The sequence below is a fragment of the Megachile rotundata genome, chromosome 1 (assembly GCF_050947335.1).
Source record: "Megachile rotundata isolate GNS110a chromosome 1, iyMegRotu1, whole genome shotgun sequence".
NCBI lineage: Eukaryota > Metazoa > Arthropoda > Insecta > Hymenoptera > Megachilidae > Megachile > Megachile rotundata.
The window spans coordinates 18,129,932-18,152,979 of NC_134983.1; the positions used below are offsets into that span (position 1 = coordinate 18,129,932).

Consider the following 23,048-nt stretch of genomic DNA (forward strand, 5'->3'; position numbering starts at 1 on the left):
TCACCTTTCTTTAACGCTTCGTTACTTTTATTATGCAAAATATGAATTAAACTGAGAGTGACTAGAATTGTTATATAAGGGGACAGTCTTAGATTGTTCTGCGTTACATAAATTGTATAGCTAGATCGCAAACAATATCGTTTTATATTGCCATAACAGAACGCGTTAAATTTCTTCGCATTAAATCGCCGTTGTATAATCACACGTTAGATTTCCACGTTATGTCACTACGTGTTATATCACCATTTCATACCTACTTACGATTTCTGAATAATTAAAAGAATTATTATGTATTACATAAGTGATAAGTGGTTGGTATTCAAACCATATCGATGACACGTGGTATTCGATGTGTTACACATCAACAAATTATTCATGTATTGATACATTACGAATGAATTATTTTCTTGTTTCTAGGCACAGTACTTGATCTTTGAGAAAATGCGCGAAGAAGGATTTGTTGCTGGCACCGACGATGTACGATTGACAATCGAGATTCTTGTACCGAGTGCTCAAGTTGGCCGAATCATCGGCAAAGGCGGACAAAATGTTAGAGAATTGCAGCGTGTTACTGGGAGTATCATAAAGCTATCGGAACAACAATCAACATCTCCTTCCGCCGACGAAGAGGCCACCGTCCATATAATTGGTCCCTTCTTTTCTGTACAGGTACTTTACCTTTACATGCACAATTTCCACTCGCTTAATATTTTTGACATTTACTGGAATAAACATTTTGAATAACAAGAATTATAATTTATACTTGTAATCAAAACACGTTTCTGCAAATAACTAGAAGTTGAAATTTAATAGGACAAGTATTTTAAATAGTCATACTCCTTATGTACATAAAAAGACATTATCAAAGCTAGGTTCTGGAAGTTTGTGTCGCGATTACTTTTGTAAAGTCACATTCTGGTCATTTCCTCGATTGCTACTTGGACCATATGATATGTTTTGATCGTTGTTTCATTTGTTGCACAGTCGGCACAGAGAAGAATTCGCTCTATGGTACTGCAGTCTGGTGCACCTGGAGCAGGTGGTGCTGGTTCTCGCGCTGGTCGTGGTAGCAGCCAAGAAGGTGGTTCTCGTAGCCGAAGAGACGGCAGTACCGCGTCTCAACAGGGCGGCACAACAACGCAACACTCTTCTCAACAATCGAGCACTTCGCCATCAAGCCAGCAACAACCGCAAAATCAGTAACGTCACTGAAACTTACCTGACGCCGACCAACACCTCAAAGAATCCGTTTTATTCGCCGGGGTGGGCCTCGTCGCTTTGACATTCTCTCGCTAAGAAGCTACGTGCAACCTCCTTCTCGCGGAACATGTATCCTTCGAGACGAAGGATATACACGAAAGCTTTCTATCGATCAAATATTCTACGTGATACATGAATCAACAGTAACGACATTCTTCAGAAATCATTTTCGTTCCGTTCAAACTGAAATCGTTGAGAGGGGAGTATGGTCGATGGCACGTGTTTTTTGCTTCGTTTCTTCTCTCTTGTTTTCTTTTTTTTAATTCGTGTACGTAGTTCAAAGTATTTTTCATGGGTTTTCGAGAACTTGGAAAATGTAGCGATTTTTTTTTCTTTTATTTTTTTTTTAGATAGGTTTTTGTAGCGAAATGTTTGAAAAATTATCATTGTCGATTGAACGCCATCGATCGTGACTCTGTTCGCGATTTGAAATATTCAGGATAAACAGGAGAAAGGAATTGCATGAAACGTAACGCGGTACCACGCGAAAATAGATGGAAGTGCACGTTACTTAACGAAAACACGTCACGCGAGACGAGGTGAGACAAGAAAGGGTTCTCGACCGTTTCGGAACGGGGCAAATCAGAATTCGATTCTTCTTCGAAACGATACACATCGATCTCTCACCTCCTCTGCGCGCGTCGTTTCGTTGCGAGGTCGCTCGTGAATTTTTCTCCGGGTCGAAGCGACGGGTGACACTCGAACGAATCGTTAACGGAAACCACCTCGTCGATGAAATAGGATACGATGATTAAGAAACAAATAAGCATACACAACCTTATTACCTCATTCATTACGGTTAAAGATTTAATATGATAAAGGAAAGTGAAATGAGAAAAAGGTAAAACCAACTAATCTAAAAAAAAAAAGAAGTCTACCTAATATTAAAGTTATAATAATATACAGAGAAGTTAAGTAACGATTACACAATTACGTTATACATGTTATTACTACTACTACTATTACTACTACTATTACTACTATTACTACTACTGCTATTAACTATTTACTTCTGCTAAGTACCCTATACAGGAAGGCGGTTTTGTTTCTTTTTTTTTTTAAACGAAAAGAAAACTACTCTCGGTACAGTTTTTCTCTTTTTATATGTATATCACAACGCAGAGAGACATTAATTAACGAGACTTAATTATTGAAAACGCGAACGAAACGTGACACGTTCTGCGGTGGACGCAAGAGCCAGGCAAAAATGGTTTTGCAGCCAAGACGTTCCTCATACTCCCACCCGCCCCTGCCGACCCCTCTCGCACCGTGTAATACCAAAGAAGCGATCATGAGTTTTTTCGTATTAGTGTGAAGTGAAATGCGTGACACACACATGTCGTGTACGCTCTACTCGCCTCAAGTTCCTTGCAAAGAGCCAAGAAGAGTGAGAGGGGTCAAGGGACATCGCGGTCACACGTATACGCGGTTTTCCGCGGGGTATCGACGAGTGGTGTTATCGACGTCAAGGAACAACAGGAGATGGAAGGAAACCGACAGAAACATCATCGTGTAGAGGATCACTTTAGCTGAAAGTGATCGATTTATAAATTAAAAGGAAAAAAAGACGTTTTAAGAGAGAAAAGAGTGCAGATACGCAACGGGAAACGGACGCTGTTTCGTGCTACGAGAAGGATGTTTCCAGAGAGAATGAAAAAGCGACCGTTGGTACATGTACGGGGATGCCAGCGAAAGAGATCGCTGGCAAAAAAATGAAAAGAAGTGGTGACGGCAGAAGATGAAAGGAGAGAAGAATTTAAAGAGAAAAAAAATGATATGGGAGAAAGGAAAAGCTAAAACGAGCAGATAAGAAGAAAGCAAAAGCCACAAAACTTTTTCAGGGATTTTTACTTTACCATGGATGTAATAAGTGTGTGAGTGTGCGTGTGTTGAATAATACTATTAATTGATAAGTAATTAATTACCGATTAGGCATATTATTAACGGCAAGGAAAGCAAAAATAAGAAAAAACGCCAGACATGGTAGAAGTTTAGGCTTATCGAGGGAAAAAACGCGAGAGATTCTACGGTTAAGTGCTGGAAGAAGAAAGCGAATATTAAATACGCGAAGGCATCGTAATTATCTTTACGACGCCTTCGTCGTTCTTCGCCTCGTGATGCGAGCGTGAATATCGCCAGCGAGTTCCTCGGGACGACGATTGAACGCTGATCCGTTTTCTTTTTGTTTCTCCTTTTTTTTTTCTATCATCGACGTCTAGCGACGATCTTTGTAAATTTTGTAATTTTGCTTTTCCCCTCGCCTCTTCGTTTTTAATCGTAGGATGTAGCGTTAAAACGTTAGGGTAGTAAATGTTAGGAAGCGTTTCGAATTCGTTCGTAGAAACTCGCAGCGATATCACGGCTTCGGCACAAAGGCGCGTACCATCGATCACGATGTTTCTGTCTATGATTCTTTCGGTCTGCATGATACAAAAAAAAAGAAAAATTGGGCATTGACGTTTTTCGAATGCCATTGAAAATGTTTCGATTCGACATGGTCCTTCGAAAGGTACCACGCTCGTTTGGCTTCGAAACAAAAAACGTGAACGTAATCGTAAGAATACGTTTACCTCGACAGAATTATTCGTGATCGATTTCGTGCGAGGAATACGATAGTTCGTACGGGCGGGAAGCGTTTTTTGAAAGATCGATCGCGTAAGAGAAATTTGGTTTTTTCTTAAAGAAAAAAAAATTGGAGGAGAGTGAAGATGAGGGAAAGTGGAAAAACTTTTGGGACAAAAGTGGTGGAAGGTTTATACGCACGATTGATCGTATAGGACTTGAAGTTGAAACATACTTGATCGAACGAAGTAACGCTTTGTTCGATAATCTATTTAATTGTGACCAAAAAAGAAACAATGAAAAATTAACGGACTGACGAGATGCACGATCACGTGCCACGAGATAACTTTGCTAAATCGATCGAACCATTCATCTCGATTTCAAGTAATTAATATCGAAAGAACTTCCGGTATATTGTTAAACCGTTCAATCAATATCCACGAATTATCGAGTTAAAGTTCCTGAAGAATTATCGTGGCACGTTATCGATGCTCAACTCTAGTACTAATAACGTTGAATCCTGATATCAGGGTTCGCGTTTTAACGACGACGTCGACGATCGTTTCCGGTAGCACGGACTTAATCGGACCGGCGGTTCGTCGACCCGTCGAAATTCACCTCACGGCATTCGGTATGCGTTTAGTACAAAAATACACGAGTTTAATGTGGGTAGGAAAGCATGATCCAGTTTTGCGAGTGGAAACGCGTAGTAGAACCAGGCGGCAGAGATATATGGCGTGTTAGGATTTTTGTTTGTCGGGATGAAGAGCGAAAAAGAAAAAAAGGAAAAAAAATACGTGTAACGAGAAGAGCTGCTGGAGTGTGCGCACGAATATCATCATCCGTTGTGGGTTATGGAAAAGAATCGGCGGTGAAGGTATGCAGTGGAGAGCAAAGAGACAAACGGAAACCGTCAATGCGACTGTGTTCCGTTTTCCTCTTTTTTTTCGCTGCATCTCGAGGAAGAGTGCCGGAAAGACGAGAACGAAAAAAAAGGGAAAGCAAAGATGAGAGTTTCGCGTTCGGTACGCGAAATTGACCGAAGACAGGAAGGAAAAGCGAAGGAAAAAAAAAACGGAAACGGAAAGGAATTACGCGAAGGAGAGAACAATGAAAAGACGAAAGAGAGAAAATGAATCTAAGAGTAATAAGTTTATTTTTGATACATTGTTGGGGAGATCTAAGTGAATCTTTCTTTTTCAATTTTTTTGTTAGATGTTTTTAATAACTTAATGAATTTTAACGATATTAAAATAAAGAGGAAAAAAAAGAGAAGCGAGGCGTGGACATTTTTTAAATAGAGATATAAGAGATATTAAGAGAAAGGTGGATGAGAAGGGAAGAAGCGAGGCGAAGTGTTTTTCGTGAGAGATTAATTAACTTAAAATAAAAAGAAAAAATTAAAAAAAAAAAAATGAAGAAGCGCGCGATAGAGAGAGGAAGTAAAATAAAAGTAATGAAAGAGAGAGAGAGAGAGAAAGAGGATGATGAGAGATTTAAGAAAAAAAAAGAGCGCGGCGCGCAGCTTTTTGCGCTGTGCGCGTCTGTCGCTCGTCAGGGGGGAAAATAAAGGAGATTTTTTTAGTCGGATAAATTGTATAATATATTTAATATATTTGGAGAAAAACGGTAGCGACAGGGTGAATTTCGGCGAGGGCATCGTGTCACTTCGACGGCGAGCGACAAACGCGATCGGGCTCGCAGTTTTATGCGACGCGATTTTTTTTCACGTGGTTGTCGCTTCCTGGAAAGCCTTCCTCGCCCGCCTAGCCCTTCGCTCTCGTGCTTATTTATCAAGCGTAAATATTTAATGAAACAAAAAAGTGAATAACATTTTGTAAGAAAAGATAAAAAAGGAAGAAAGAAAAATAAATAAAAGGAAGCAAAGAAAAACGATGAAAGTGCCAAGGAACAAATTATATAGAAAGAAATAAAGAAACAGGACAACACACACACGCATGCGCTGAAGACACCGTTTCATAGAAGACGAATCATCCAGAAACCATAGAGTGTAAAATGAATACAAGCAAGGAACATGCATATCTCGTTTATTCTGAAAAAAACAAGTAATTCACTTTGATAATCCAGAAGATCATTTACGCTACCTCGAGAATCACCTGATGCTCCTTTCTCCTGAAACGAGATGCACGCCAGATGCATCAGGATCAATTTCTTCGACAATTTTTCGGCCAATATCAATCAAAATTCAACGCACAGGGAAACACCGTAGAGAGAATGGAAGAAGTACAAAGAGAGAAAGCACGACGCGAGTATATACAGAGATACGATCGCTCTTTTCACAGAATTTCGTTGTTGTTGGAAAACCAAACAAAAAAAAAACGACTACCTGAACCAACGACGAAAACCACCGCCCCCCCCCCCCCCCCCTTTTTGGAATATCTCTTTTTTGTAATAAAAGAAAAGAAAAAAAAAGGACAAAAAAAAAAGTTCGTAATCTGCCCCGCACGTGGACTTTTACACCTTTCGCTCGTTCATCGATCTTTGATTCATTTTTTCGTTACGCAAACTTTCTGGGACGAAATTTCCAAGAGAAAGACGAAGAAGACAAGACTAATGAGATATTCGAAGACTCAGTAGCGTAGGAAGAAGATACACATACAAAGATAAAAGATGCTCGGAAGACACCCCTTTGACTTCGTAGCTCGCTCCATAGTTCTTGTAAATCCATCGCGAACAAAAAGGATCAAGGAACAACGAGAAATTCAACACGGGAACAAAATGAATGCACGCAACAACGGAAGAGCCAACAATCGTCAACAATTTGATCAGACCGAATGCGCGGTAAAGAAACTCAGGAAGCTGTATCGCGACAGGAAGAAGGTGAACGTTACTTATTTCGGCCGATTCCTCAGCACTTCGAACGCCACGAAGGAAGAAGATGGAGAAGACGAAGAAAGAGAAGAAGAAGAATAGAGAACAAGAGATTTTTGGGGAGAGAGAGAGAGAGACAAAAGCCCGCTCGCACGCTCGGGAGAATGTACAAATCAAACAAAGTAACAAAGAAAGAAGAATCTTTAAAGAAAAAAAAAAAAGGAAAAAAGGAAAAAAAAAGCGTAAGAAATGAAAATGAAGATTGAATAGAAATTATTAATATAATGATAACTTAAAGAAATGAAGAGAAATGAAGATTTTTAACGTTATAAATTATTATGCGCGCGAATTAAGAGGCGAGGAGTAACTTAATCTACTGGTAAGGAATACCAACAAACAAATGTACAAAATCGATTTATCGCTAAATCTAAATGTTAGTATTCTAGAATATTTTACCGTGAGAAGAATCGTGGTTATCGATTTTTAGAATTGAGGAAATTTAAAAGTAAGCTCGTCGCTTAAGTTAAGATTTTCCATATTATCCAGCGGGACAAGAAACAAAATGGCGGAAACGGAAATATTCAATACGAAAAATCGTATCAAGGCATTTGGATTCAAATCAACATCCGTCGATGAAGAAATTAACAAAAAAAAACACCGGTTTTTTGATCGAAGCGTGAAACGTGCGTAAATTCAACGATTATATATAAACAAACAAAAAGAAAAAAAAAGGAAAAGAAACACAGAAAAAATGAAGCTTTCTTTTTGTACGGTACGTCCAATGTGTCGTCGATATGTCTCTGATGACTTTTATCAAGCTCGATCTATCTTTTATCGCCTTCCTATCGACTGCTAACACACAACGAAACTTTTGTAATTTTTGCACAAAAAATTCACAGGAGAAACGATGAACGATGGACGAAGGACGTAAAACACCGTCGAACGTTACATCGTACTAGACGAAAAAACCAGCGAACACAGAAAGGAAAATGCGTCTAACGCGTAACAACTACGCGATTCGCGAACAAACTTTCGATAAAGACTAGAGAATAAAAATGAAAAATGGCTACGAAAAGAGGATGCCTCGAGACGAGGCGACAAAGACCAAACAGAATCTTCCATTTTCCGTACACGTTCTAGGTAGAGCTTGCGATATAAACATCTCTCTTACAGTTCGATCTACCATAATTCAAGGTATCAGCATATCCGCTCGACGCGAACAAATCTTAAAGGATTAAAAACACTCGCGCATATACTCTCGAAAAGCACGACGAGAAATTTTCTAACGAAGGAAGAAGTCCACTGAATTATTCTGAAATTCGATCATATCTTGTGATCTTCGGTCGATCATCGAAAAGTTACATCTTTCCAGTTTTACTTTTCATCCGGTGGTTCCCAAATGTCTCCGAAGTCGAAATACTTTTCCAATTTAAAAATTCAGAAATGAAATAATTTTGTCGGCTTTCAAGTTTCGAATAAATCCTTGCCTGAATCCTCGTGAAAATATTTTGTGGCGTTCTGAAGCGACAGATTTGGGAATCACTGGACTTACGATTCACGGCAACGTGAGAAGGAAAACACTCTCTGAAGAAGAAACGTGATGAAAAATTGGATGAATTCTAAAAGAAAAAAAATCTCGGTACAATCCTTCCAGTTTTACTTTTCGTCGATGTCTACGCAACAATGATCAATCATCGCACCAGCACCGCCGTACTCTAATTACTCGCAAACTCGAGGAACGATCTATTACAAACAGCAGCAAGAATATATCATTCTCTTAGCGGACGCTGCTCGACTGTCTTCGTTGCACACGCTATACGTCATTTACACGACGAATACTATGAAATATCATCAGGATGATTCACACCGATGTCAGCTATCACGCGTAACCGAAAACGATACGCAACGATCGCGCCTCGTCAAGCGCGATTTCGTTATCGATCTTACACGATCCCACAATATTATAAGCGTATATCTATAAATATACATATAGATATTTATTATTTGATACGTGGACAATTCCGCGCAGGGTTTTACAATAAATGAACGGGATGGATTACAATACGAAAAGCGACATTGAGGGAAGAAGATGAGAAACGTACGATTCTTCGACTCCTTCGTCGCGGAACACTCGTCAGGTTAACAGCACTTCATATTTCTTTAATAATAATATTAATATAATAATAATAGTAATAATATAATAATAATAATAGTGATAAATGAATAGTAATATAGTGATAAGGGATATCGAATTATCGGAAACGACATCAATATTAATCCACGATTATTATTACTGTCGTTCGCGATGAAGACGAAAGATCGTGCGCGTATATGATAATAGAACCAACCGAGAAAAAAAAGAACAGAAAAACAAACCGATTAACGAAAAATTCATCAAATTATTTTGGGCTTTAGTATTAGTGTTTCGGGATAGACGAACTTTTAATAAGCGGCAGTTGGATCGTGCGAATTTTTAAGACCGCCAAGATTGACGGAGAAATTAAATGTTCTCGATTCAGTTCGGGATACGACGTTTCGTTCTCGAGCAAAACCTTTCTCTTTCCGATCGGTCGACTGGCATCGATCGATATCGTTTTCTTTCTATCGTTTGCTCGGTGAACGACACGACGTAACATTCCGGCTAAATCGAATCAGCAAATCCATAATTAGCAAGGATGTGCGGGTTCTCGACATTTTCGAATTTAACCAAGTTTTTTTCCGATATCGGACTAAAATTTAAAGGCCCCGGGGAATCGACGTTAGTCGACGATATTGAACATCGCATTAAATTCCAGATCTGATTATCGTTGAATTAAGTTTCACCGAAATATGGACGTTAATATTTCAAGATTCTTACAATGCGATATTGTCGGTATTTCAGTATTGTCGATGAATATTATCGGGAACTCTGAAATATTGATAATATACATCTCCATTGCAGTTAACCAAGTTCTGGAAGAAAGATCACCCGCACAAACTTGATAATTAAATTCCGTATCGAGAGGAAAAAAAGAACGGTTCTGTAACGAATACGCGGCGGTAAACGAGGGCCTTATTCTATACAGTTGGGCATTGTTGTTAATATGACAGATTCAAGTGATATCGCTAAACAGATAATATATATCGGGTAAGCTTTAGGCGTGGTACGTAATTGAAAATCGGTAAGGATGAGTGAGAGAGCGGCTGAGAGATAGGATGATAAGAGGTAAAAACAGAGATACATAATCTAATCGTAGAGTGATCTAATCAAGAGTTCTTTTTAGGAAATAGTGTTGAGAGAGAGAGGCAGAGAGACACAATTTTTTTTCCATTTCTTTCTACTTTTTTTTTTATCTTTTTCTTCAAGAGGTCTTAATATATTATCTATTATTATCCTATTGTTGCCAATAATGGGCATTATGAGAAAACCGCGCGGGTATGTAACTTATTCTCTACGCTGCATTTACACTCCCCGAATTCCCTGAAAGCCCCCTATCCCCGAGATGACCCTTGTATTATGCATATAGTGAAACACACGTATATACGCTATACACTTGTTGTACATAGATATATATTATATGTAAAGCTTAAAACTTATTAACGAGACAGATTTAATCGACTCGTACCGGATAGAAGGACTACGCAATCCGTTTGAACCGTTTGTCGCGTATGCGTGATAAGAGCGAATGAAGCTTGTTTTTCTTTTCAATTTTTTCCTCAAGATGAACGTTGTTACACGAAGACATCCACGGTTCTTCGATAATCGACCGAGAATCAATGTTGATCGTGCCGCGTGTGGATAACGCACGAATGCGAAACATTCAACCACCATCGTCGCTCTCGTCTCGTACTTCGCCATATGATATCTTTAAACTGTCCAGAGACAATATCTTACGAGGAAAGTCAGCCTATACAAAGGAATTTTCTATGATAGTCACGGAAACATTGCAATACGTTCGATCGTTCTACGATAACATCGCGACAAACGAGTCGAGAATGTTAACGCGTACGAACAGATCGACGAATATTGTCTGTTCCTCGTTTAAAATGCTGGTTCTGTGATCAGCAGTAAATAACATACGTAGATAACGTTTTATCGCTCGAGGACTGTATTCACACTGCCAGCGAAACGAGATAGCGACGCACCAGCAATATTTTCAAATTATTTTTGAAGATATCCACGCGCCACGTTAACGAGAAATAGCGAACTACCGTAAAATAATATATCCGTGTGCCGTTTAGTGCTGTTTCTCCTGCGAAATCGCACGACGATCGAGCAAACAGCACCACCTGGAAGGATGACGAACGATCGATCGTCACGAATCGAGTACGAGATGAGTAATACTAAAACCCAAAATAGCCATTTTCGTGGATTTGGCTGATCGATGGAGATCGAGACGCAGAGAAAGAAGGCACGTTTTCACCGAGAAAGAGAAAAAGAAAATATGAAATAACGTCGAGATGGGAGTTTTGTTTTTTCGTTCATTCGCTACCTCATATGAGTTATATTACCGTGTTTCTTAATTATTATAGCGAGCGGAGAAATAGAAAAACAGAAGATGGAGAGAAATGGCGACCCTCGAGGCGCCACGGAAACATATGTTTCGTATATATGTATATACATATAGTTATACGCGTTTTCCTTTAATCATCGAATTATTTTATCAGCTGGAGATCGTTTGAGAATTGAACATTTATATCGAGTTTAACGATAACCCGTTAAAGGACACGAAGCATTGTTCGCGAATCCTGCGAGGAAAAGTTCAGTTTCTTTTTTCCCCCCCTCTTTGTTGGCGCGATCCATTTTATATATTTCCGTTTCATTATACAAATGTTTATGCACGTTCTTCGTTTTCCTGTTCGGTTTACACGTTTGTTTCGCACGATTGCCATGTTCGCGAATATGTCGTTCTGTTAACCCTACGCCGATACAGTTTATGAACTTATTATACAGTTTCAGATTAATTATTCTCTGTTATATACATACGTACACGTACATACACGCACACATACATACACACACGAACATACTCTAGATCTCTCGACTTGTATCGAGGGAGAAATTGCAATAGACGCGGAAACAGAATCGATGAGATATAGTGAGGTCGTGAACGATTAAAACGAATCGATTAACGATTCATTATTTCCACGGGGAAAAAAAACAGCAACGGACGCTTTTCAATATTTTTTTTTTTCCTTTGGGGTCAGGCCAACATTCGCAGCAAATGCTCGATACGCACGTTGTACATATACAGTTCTATGCATATAGTAATACTTTGTGTATAAAATACGTGTTGGATGCACGAGCCAAAAGAGTTTTCCGATTTACACGACGGATTTTGTTGGAATATTGCTTCCGGCGTCGGTGCTACTTGTTCAAACGAATCAACGTTGCACAAAGTCAGACCACGGGACCACTTAACCAAGTCGCGAAAGGACTATCATTCTTTGCGTAGATACTTAGCGATATTGTTAGCACGCGCCGGAGATCGTTCGAAAACCCAACTGCCTGGAAAAATTTGAGACGAAGAAAAAACTCTTTTGGTTCGAAGCGTTCTCGTTTCGAGAACGATAGATGTTAATTGGTAGAAAGTGAAACAGCAACGGACAACCGATCGTTCGTCGTAAACGAAAGGATATAGTGAAATCGAGACCACCGCGTCATCGAACTGGTAGAACAACTAGAAACAGCCCGCATCGTTAAGGAAATTGGAAAAGAAAGAAACAATAGACGCGAACACGGGTGTGCGCATCTTTTCGGGAAAGGGTTACACCGCACAGTGTGTCTGGTCGAAAAACGAAAGAAAACACAGCGACGACAAGCGAGGATCATCGATCGATAGAAACAAGATATCAAAACGAGCAACGATCGTAACAGGGAATTGGGTACAAAAACGACAAATTTCAAAATACAGTAAAGACTTCGTTTTTGGAAAGCTTAATCGTGAAATTTTTCTGATTAGAAGTAAGCCGAACATGATATAACTTCAGACGTATTCGCTTAATAGTAGCTTTCTATTAAATAAGTAAATGTGATCTGAAGTATATCGTGTTTGATCTTATCTTAATCAGAAGAATATCACAAATATGTTGAATATCGGTGCTAAAATTTGGATGAACCCTTCATCGACTTCAAACTTTGAAAAATTCATCTCTTAAATTTTTCACAGCTGATCGTAGTGCGAGCTAAATTATTTTTGTCGAGTCTTTACTGTATATTCTCACGACGAGAAAACGGATCACGAAGCATTCCTTTCGATGCAGAACAGGCCGAATTCGTAGCCGGTGGACCACGTAAAAAATTAGACGGTGACAGTCTATCGTAGTTTCCCTGATTGTTTGGAAATAAGGTCAGTGATGGTCGATCAATCGCCGGCAATACGGGAGACCATATTCGCCGGACTATCGAACAAAATGGCAGCTCACGAGTCTCGAACCTAATAACGGCCAACGATCGCTGGCGATTGGTTGACGGTTCACGGCGGGTCTGAAAATTAATGACATTGAAAACGGGCTGGAAAAAAGATAAAACACAGAGTCGAAAACAAAACGAATCATCATCAGTTCGACGGCAAAGAAAGGGGACAGCTTTCGTTTTATACGTGTATCATTATATATATATATATTCTATATGTAGATCATAGGGAAAATGTGGACTGTAGTAAAATTAAAAAAAAAAATATAACGAAACGATACGAGGGAGAAGAAAATAAGTCGGTACGACCCTTAGCACGACGCTAGGGCGACCATGTGGACAAACCATGTGCTACTTCATCACCGAAATACAATGGAAGCCAAAATACGGAAACAGACGTATCTACTACGCATACCGCAACACACACACGCATACTGTATACATATACGTACATTATATATATATATGTGTATAAATATATGCAATAATATGTACATTATTATACGCACGCCGAGGATGGTACGTGGGATTGATCGAGGATAAAGCGCGAAAGGTACGAGTGAAAGTGAAAAGCGTCATTTAAGGAAACAAAAATCAAGACATCCACGTATTTTTCGAACGACGATTGCCATGCATAAAAGAACTACTGCTTGATCGTAACTCTCGTAATAAATGGAAATAGAACGGCACGAGGCCGTTTTTTATTAAAAAAAAAAAGAATCAACGGATCACGATCAAAACGATAGCATACGCTAAAAAAGATCGAGAGAAAACGACGATTTTAAAATGGAATGAAACTATTTATGAGATATGTATGGATACTAACGAGAAACAAGCGAAAAGAAAGTTGTTACTTGGAAGTTAACACGTGCTTGGAAAAAAAAGAAAACCCTTAATTTTTCTTGATGGATTACAAATCAAATAATATAGAGGTTGCGCATTGCCGACGGAGACAACCTCCGCGCTTGCATTTTGCTATACGGTATGATGATAATCAATTTTTTTTTTTTTGTTTTAATTTTTGCGCTACCGAGGGGTTTGCCTCAACGTCGTCGCTTCGACCCTTTCGATTTCGTGTTTTCATACCCCGCTGTTCGGACGAAGAAACGTGGAAAAAAGAGAGAGCAAAAAAAATGGAGGGAAGGAGATCGATTTTGTGAAATTGACGCGTAGAAATCGATCGATTAGACGTGACGACGGCAGACCCCGTGATTACGATAATTTCACCGTAATTAATTCATTTTTGTCTACTTTAGTTTACTTTAATTGCTACTATTCTACTATTAAAAAAAAAAACACTTCTACTATATAATCACCACTATCGAATACTTTACTACTATTACTACTACTACTATTATTACTACACTACTACTATTACTACTATCTACTACTACCGCCTATATATTTTTGTGTCTTCGGTGTTTTGATGATTTTTTTTTTGCTATTTCGGTGAATTCCGTATAAAATTCCGTAAAGACGAAGAGAGAAAACTCGACCTTTTTTTCTTGGTCCGAGGAACTCGTTCCGGCGATGCCTACCAGAGAATGATTTCATACTTTTTGTTTTATTTTTTTCCTCCCTTTTCGTTACACGATACGGTCGATGCTCAGCGTGTAATTTTTTTTTTCCTTTTTTTTTTAATTCGAAAATTACAAAGCGTACGCGTTAAATTTGATGGAAAGTTGAACGATCATTGGTAGAAATTGGTTTGGCTACGGACGAGAGAACGAGAGGAGAAACAACGAGGGAACGGATTAAGATATGGCGTATAATAATAATAACATTAATAATAATAATCGTGAATAATAATAATAGTAATAATAACGCTAATTCTAATCGTACTCGGTAAATATAAACATACGAAAACGACACAACGGTGGCACAAACGTGAGCTCGCGTTCCGATAAAGAAACTATTATTTTCAATTTATAATTCAAATATCCGATTTTCCGCAACCGACAGAATTTCAATTCTTTTTCCTTGATATCTTTCATAATTGTTCCATGTTTTATTATTATTATTATTGTTGTTACTGTTACCGTTATTATTATCATTATTATTATCATCATCGTCATCCTCATCATTATCTTATTATCCTCTACTTTGTTTTTTTAAGCTTCTTTTTTCCCGAATTTCTTTGATTTCTTTTACTTATTATGGTCTTTCGTAGAAATCGATAAATTCTGTTTTTCTCTTTTTATGGTTTTTTTGTAATTTGTTGGAAATCGTGAATTCTTTCGGACTCACCCTCACACGAACACACATGTACACACGTTACACGCCAATATGCATACACACACACATACATATACGTACACGGACACGATCACACGCATACGGAGCGTATAAAAAAGACTTTTCGACCTTTCGAAGGATTAAAAACAAAAAAATCTATGGTGTTTTTAGTGGATAATATTTAAAGTTTAACTACTACATACTATATGGATAATCATTAAGTACACGAAGCATAGAGATAAAATACATAGACATGTAAGCCAGGAAAAAAATATATATGTATATTTATACAGCGGGCCGCTTCCCTCCAGATGCTAAATTAACTGATGTTTCGGCCAGAAATGACCCTCGGACAAAGAGGGCCGAAATTTTGCGTGTGTGTGAAGATTTTTTTACGGAACAATCGAATTTTCCACAGCGAAGAAAAGGAATCAAGTTTCTCGATCTGGAAGTCCGCTTGGGGAGACTCTAAAAAGAAAAAAGAAAGAAAAAAAAAGTAAATGGAAGAAATAATGAAGAAGCTGCGTTTCTCGTTTCTCTTCTGGAGGGAGAGTACCCGCTAGCGTGTTTGGTTTTAAAATTAGTAGGTGAACGTGAGGAATTGCCCTGTATCAACTCGAAGACGAGCAGACCGGAAGCTAATTCGATCGGGACGAACCGAGAACGAATGAAAAGATGGAGGAGAAGGGAAATGACTAACGGGAAAGGGAGAAACAATGATTGCGAGAGCGGTGAAAATTGGAAAGAGCCCGTGCGTGTAAACGGAATTAACGTTACATAACAAGTGATACGTTATTATAAACAATTTTATCGCTATTCACATCGCGATCACACGAACGAAGTAAAAATACGACGCGTAACTTCATCATACATTGTTCTTTTTTCCAAACGAAAAAAATCCGTCAGCACCACCATTACACACTTGCATATGTTTTATACGATATATAGATAGATATATATACGTACACACACTCGTGACCCAGAGGATGTACAGTTATTATTAAATATACATATACGCCCCGGATACGTAAACATACGCAGGAAACAATTACGAACGGAAAACGGGATAGACAAGGAAACGACGTAAGAAGAAAGCAAAGAGACCGATTCTCTCCGCATGTAATAAGTGTTCAAGAGTTTATTAACGAACCAGATTTACCATAGAAAAAAAAGCTATATTATATATATACACACACATATATCGATATATATAGATTATTATATATATCTACACCATAATACGTCATATATATTTTGTCAATTTTTTTTTTTGTTTCTTCGTTCTTTTTTTTATTTCCTAGAGTATCACACAGAAGAGAAGAAGAAAGAGAGAGATAAATAGAATTAAGCGAGAAAAAGAGAGGCAGATCGCGGTTAACGAGTGAACACGATAGACGGAGTAGATAGATTAAGAAACAAGAGGAAAATAGCTAATAGTAATTACAGAAACCGGATGGCATTTAATGGTACCTATTAATAATATATATATATATATACAGATACGATAGTAAGATTTTTAAACGATCAAGAGGAGTTTCCAAGCAACCAAGAGTCTTTCTCCGATCTTTTTCTCCTTGATTTCGAATATTTTCTTTTCTTTTTTTTGTGTGCTTTAAAAGAACAACGCCGCTGTTGAATGAATTTAACACAACTACTCGTTCGTACATTCGACACGTGTGCCGCGTCGACGAAGCGTGACATTGATACAAATCATAAGTGCAATAGTTGTTACAATAGACACGAGACATGGGATTTTTTAAAGGCGTCGGCCGCGACGATCGGCTCCGAGGTGGTCGGCGTCGAGAAAACACACCGATCGGGCGTCCCGTACGCCATCTTGGTCCCGCGTCGAAACACGACTCGATAAGTGTTTCGTACATTTTTGTACTTTCTACTGTTCCAATTTGCTTGGAACGTCGCGGGGATCGTACACGAGCCTTATCAGCGACGCTGAAACTCGACGCGCGACCGTTCCGGAAAAGACGTCGCGACGCGCCCCAACACAAGACTACCTCGCAAATTTTTCAGAGTTACATGCAGATATATACCGTACCTCGATTATCTTACACGCATATTATACGATAGAGCGCAGAGAATTTAACCAGCGACAAGAGAAATAAATTTACAGAAAGAAAAAATAATAATAATATTGCTAATTAATTAATAGTGAAATAACTGAGCGATGAAGAGATTTGATGGAAATGAATTTAGAGAGCCACGTTTCTGTTGCCGAAATATTTCATTCTTTTTTTTTCGGGGTTATCGAAGCTGTTTTTTGTTTGTTGCAAGACACACGAGTTACGAGCTAAGAATCTTCTTTCTTCTGAAATCAGAATCTAGGTGGTGGGCAACTGACGACTGGACAACTCTAAAAATCATAAATTCCGGTATTAGAAATTTGTTGATTTAAAACTTTTACATTACTGATTCAGCGTGAATAAAAATTTGAAATATCGAGAAGAAGAAGCAATCGCTCTCTGTTCTATATCGTAGCCATTACTATATCGTAAAGCGATTGCCCGCGAGTTGTCCGACTGCCAGCAGATTTGCCCGTCACTGTTCAACACGACGAGATCTCGACAACTTTTTCTCGTATCGTGTCGTTGACGTTTGGATACGCGCACGGAATTTTTGCTCGATCGAAATCGACGAGGACGTTCGGAAATTCTGTCATGTTAAAAAACCCTAAACATCGTGGTCCTCGTCGATCTCGTGTCGGTCGATCGATGGATCACTGTTCTACGATTTTTGTTCGGTCCGTTTCCTTTCTTTCATCCGTTTCGGACGAGACGTGGACAAGTTCGAAAGCGTTGGATTAAACACGGTGGTACAGTTGATGAATGAAAGAATTTAAAAAAATAAAATGTAAATCGCGTGAGAGGAACACATCGCAGACAGTAAATCCAAGCAGAGTCCCTCCTACCAGCCCCCCACCCCCGATCCACGCATACATCCCTCGTTTCCCCCCCTTTCATACAATAGGAAATAGTTAAACGTGAAATAGTGATGATAAAACAATTATGAAATAGAATTATTGTGTTCGCGAGCTCTGTCGAGGCGAGGGCGTCCGGGTCGTAGTAAACGGACGAGCTCCATTTTTAATTTTTCGCGATTCTCGATCGTTGCTCTTCACCGGATGCCCTCACTTCTGGATGTATATAGTATGAAGTAGCTGGAATTCCGAATTTCTCGACGATCTTCTTCACTTTGTTTTCCGAGTCTACGAATCTCGTTGCAAACTCGTTTCTATACAAAACCACGACTTAGGCTACCTTCAGAGGGAGATTCTCATCGGCTCTACAAAATCCGCCATTTTGACCACCGTAAACAAACAAGCGTAATGGTTAAGTCTTTCTTCCCTTAATCGAGGGAAGCCTATTGTTGCGAGCGATTGTATATTTTTTATCAACATTGTAACATTTGCGTTCAGATACTGTTATAAGGATTCGTGTCTCGAGGAACCTTGCGATTCAACCGTATTTTGTAGATGCGTACAACATCGATTATGAAATGTTAGTAAGGATGCTCCGGGTTATCTCGATTAAATAAACGAAATTTTTTATAAGAATTAATGCGTTGATTGCCACGTGAATGACGTTTGAATGTAGCCTCGTGAAAGATCCTTTATATTTATCTAATTAGGAATATATTAGTACCTTGGTTTATACGTACTTTGTACTCCGACTTTTATTCGCGCGTTAAAAAATACCTGTTTGTTATCTTTTTGTAGGTGGTTTATGCAGCATTACAGGGAAGTGCAAGTTTTCTATTATATTTAAATTTTTTTTCATTTTTAAGCTTTTCGATCGGATTTCGAAATTTTTTCATTTCCAAATTAGCCACTATTCATTGTCAGATTTTTAAATTTTCAAATCTTTAAATCTTCAAATTTATACATTTTCAAATTGTGACATTTCTAAATTTAATCGTGTTCTTCTAAATTCTTAACTTATAGAATTTTTAAATCGATAAAAAACATTTAAGTTACGGGACTTAAGTATTTACAAATTACTTGTATAATTAAAAATTTTAAAACCACCAAATAAAATTATCAAATAAATTACTGAATCACTGAACTTGCTAATATATTCGTATTAGGTGCTCGAAATTTCCGGACGAAAAAATGTGAAATAGTTGAAAGTGGCATGTAATTGGAGCGTCATCGATGTGTCAGTCAGCGCGTTAAAAATTTGTAAAAGTCGAAAAATTATAACAGAATAGCAGCGAGCGAACAACGAGGTCGAAAACTCGAACGAACAACCTTCGAGTTGTGCTCTTTTTCTTTCTTTGTTAAGTCCTTTATGGAACGAAGGAGATCGGCGAGAAACGAGGAACGATAGTCGTCAGAGCCGACAACCTGTTATATTTCGTCGCGTCGAATCGTCCGAAAGTGTATCGAGATCGATTTAAAAAATGAAATCCCGGAAAATGGCAAAAAAAAGGTGTCGCAAAAATGAGAGGAGGAAAAATGATCCTCGGTGCTCGTTTCGGGTGGCTCGACGAACGACGATTTGTTATTATGCCGAAATCTGTTAGTTTTTTGTCCTACATATTAGCGTTAAAATAGAATGGGAATAGTAGAAATGCCGTTGTGTTGTTTTTTTGTCTCTTTTCTTTTCTTTTTCTTTTTCTTTTTGTATTCAAACGATGAAGAAAATGTTCGAACGTAACGAATTCCATTCACGGATTATAACGCCAGATATAACGAAGAGAAAAAAAAGAAAACACAAAAGGAAGAATTAAACGAAAGGAAACATTATTGTTAAGAATGATAACGATTCGATTAACGAACTCTGTTGGAAAGATACAGGAAAAATCGGGCGAGACGCCGACGCACCGAGCGTCCTTTTCATTTTGTAACGCTCACGCGTCAGCCCAGCATCGCTTTCCATTTTTGTATTTTTCTTTTCTTTTCAGTTGAACGCGCGATCAAGCGTTCCTTTTGTTCTTGCACTCGAAACGAAGAGGAGAACGCGGAAAAGAAAAAAAGAAACAGCCACCGGTTTGACGCGTGAAAAATCGCTTACGTTCTTGCACTTCTCCGGATGAGGAAAAACCGAAATTTTCTTCCCTTCGTCCCTCGATAAAATTCAATTGCTTTTTGATTATATTACTATTATTATTATTATCGCTATCATTAATTATTAATCATTTATTATTCTTAACGTGTTGCTAATTAAACGGGGAACGAAGAGTTTCGAGAAAGCGATGCGAAAGCGAGCGCGCGAGCGATCATCAGCGAGCGGCAACACGCTCGACGAGAACAATTCCTCACAAAATAAAATAAAAGAAAAGAAAAGCGTAAATTTAAATAAATAAAGGCTAAAAAAAGTAAAGTAATAATTATAAATGAGATAGCGAGAATGCGAGAGAGAGAGAATTTATGTTTGCGTGCGCGAATGTTTGTACGAGAGAGAGAGAGAGAAAGGGAGGAAACAAGCGAACGATAAACGCAGCAGCGAGACCGATTAATTAATCGCAAATTTTATTAACTGTATAACTTCTAAATAAAAGTCTATTTGAATGTAAGCGCGTTAAACAAGAAAAAAAAAAACAAACAAACTATTAAGAAGAACGGTATAAGAATATATTACTATTATATTTAGAGAAAAAAACAAAAACAAAAAACGAGTGCGCTGAACACAAAGAGCGATTTACACACATTTCGCGAATAGATTACAAGGAGACAAGATCTTTTCTTCATTCGTTTTTTTCTTTCTTTTTTCTTTTTTTTGTAATTTCGTTCGTAAAGGTATACTTGTACGCGTTTAGATGTTAAATATAATGGACGAGAAAAGAAGGAGTAGGAAATACGCAGAAATATGTTCCTCGAGTGCAAGGAAAGAAAATTTAATATGGTTTCTTTTATTTTTTTGGAGAAGGTCATAGTTAAGGGGACGGAAAAAAAGAGCGAAGAGTAGCCGGTGTAATTTCAAAGCCTATTTCTAAATTGGCGGAATCGACCGTTCGGTTACAGAATTGCTTGAGGAAAAGACAGAAACTAAAATTTTTGGATTTTCACGTTTTTGCTCCTGAAACGGTTCCTATGGTCCGAGAATACGTCTATATTTAACCCTTATTTGGATAAATTCAGTTATATTATTACACTTTTGAATGAATAAAATTTCTTAATTTTTAAGTTTTCATATTAGCGAGTTTCTGTGTTTACGATTCTTCCAATTTTCGTGTTCCCTAAATTGCTCATTTCAAGTCCCTGTACTTCCACGTATCTGTATTGTCAAATTCTTCCATTCCCAAATTACCAGATGTTATCAATTTTCTTTCTACATTTTTAGTTCACTAAATTTTCAGTTCATTAAATTTATATCCCAATATTTTCAGTTCACCAAATTTATGAATTTCCGAGTAACTCAGTTTGAAGGTTTGGTATTTTTGTCCCACTAAATTTCCTGTTACTGTATTTCTTGACTTCCAAACTTTCTAATTCCAAGTCTCTACATTTCTAAATTTCGAAGTTCAATATTTATTTCTACATTTGTAGAGTATCTCACAACTAGTGTAACGATTCTCAATAAGATTTCCCTTTGCAAAAATGGGCTTTGAAGCTTCGTTTTTGAATTATTAAGAAAAAACACGAACCAATCAGAGCGCGAGGATTACGCGCGCTCAGCCACTAGACTCAAAGCTGTCTCGCGTCTGCGCATGCGTAATCCTCGCGCTCTGATTGTTTTTCCTTAATAATTCAAAAACGAAGCTTCAAACCCCATTTTTGCAAAAGAAAATCTTATTCAGAATCGCGTCAGGGACCTACACTTGTTGTGAGACACCCTGTATATGCAAATTAACATTGCAACACGAGGTTAAAAATTTTCTAGATCCGCATAATCCGAATAAGGGTTAAAGGAAAAGAAACAGAGAGTGAACGATATTTACACTCCCATATTTTCTACATCCTAAAACGATCATCACATATAATCCACCCTTTCTTCAGTTTCTCTTTCCCTCATTTTCTCTTGACTCTTCCACCCTGCTCTCTGTCTTTCTCTTGGTCCACGTATAACGAAGACCTCGTGGAGAACAAAAACCGAGAAACGAAAATTCGCACTCAGAGCTATTTTTTCCCCCTTGATCGTAACAGGTTTTATATGTTCGGAACAGTGAAAGCAAGAGAACAGTTGTCTCTTTCGAATTGAACATTCATATTTCACACACAAGCAGACTACACGAGGACAAGGAAATAATTAAGAAATCAATTTATAATGAATTTTGTGTAACATTCAATTGAGGATTGTATGTATTGTATGAGTACAATGCAGTCCATGAGTTAAGATACATTCTCCTTTTTCTACCATGAAAAAATAAATTATTCTAGTTAATAAAAAAAAAAATTGTGTGCGTTACTGTTTCTACTTATTTTTCTTTATTTCTTCTATAATGCCAATTCCCTGATATCCAACACAGAGGGTCGACCTCCGCAGACGCCATTGCATTGTGTACACGAATTCTATTGTTGTGATGTGAAATAAACGTTTCAGAAATTGAAAGTCTTGCTAAAATAAATCGTGAATATGCCTGTGGTGTTTAATATTCATTTCTTTTTTTTCTTTGCTTAAAAATACATTATTTTGTTTATCGAACAAAATGGAAATGGGATATCTGCAAAATTTGTTCCGGACAAAATGGCCGAATTAGTAAACGAATTCTGCAATTAATCTTGAAATTTATAAATTGGTAAATTAAGGAATTTGAGAATCAGGAAATATGTGAAGTAGCGTAGAAACTTGGGAATGTAAAAAGTTGGAAG

General features: G+C 38.0%; 1 protein-coding gene across 3 annotated transcripts in view; it reads left to right on the top strand.

Moving 5' to 3' along the window:
- The window catches only part of Imp (IGF-II mRNA-binding protein), a 122,539-nt gene extending 101,110 nt beyond the window's left edge, over positions 1 to 21,429 (top strand). For all 3 annotated transcript variants that reach the window (XM_076533712.1, XM_003704864.3, XM_012289077.2), the window contains 2 exons: positions 418 to 669; positions 985 to 21,429. In XM_076533712.1, coding sequence (XP_076389827.1) covers positions 418 to 669; positions 985 to 1,203 — 471 coding nt within the window. In that variant the 3' untranslated portion in view covers positions 1,204 to 21,429. The remainder of the gene's footprint in view (positions 1 to 417; positions 670 to 984) is intronic.
- The last annotated feature ends 1,619 nt before the right edge of the window (positions 21,430 to 23,048 follow it).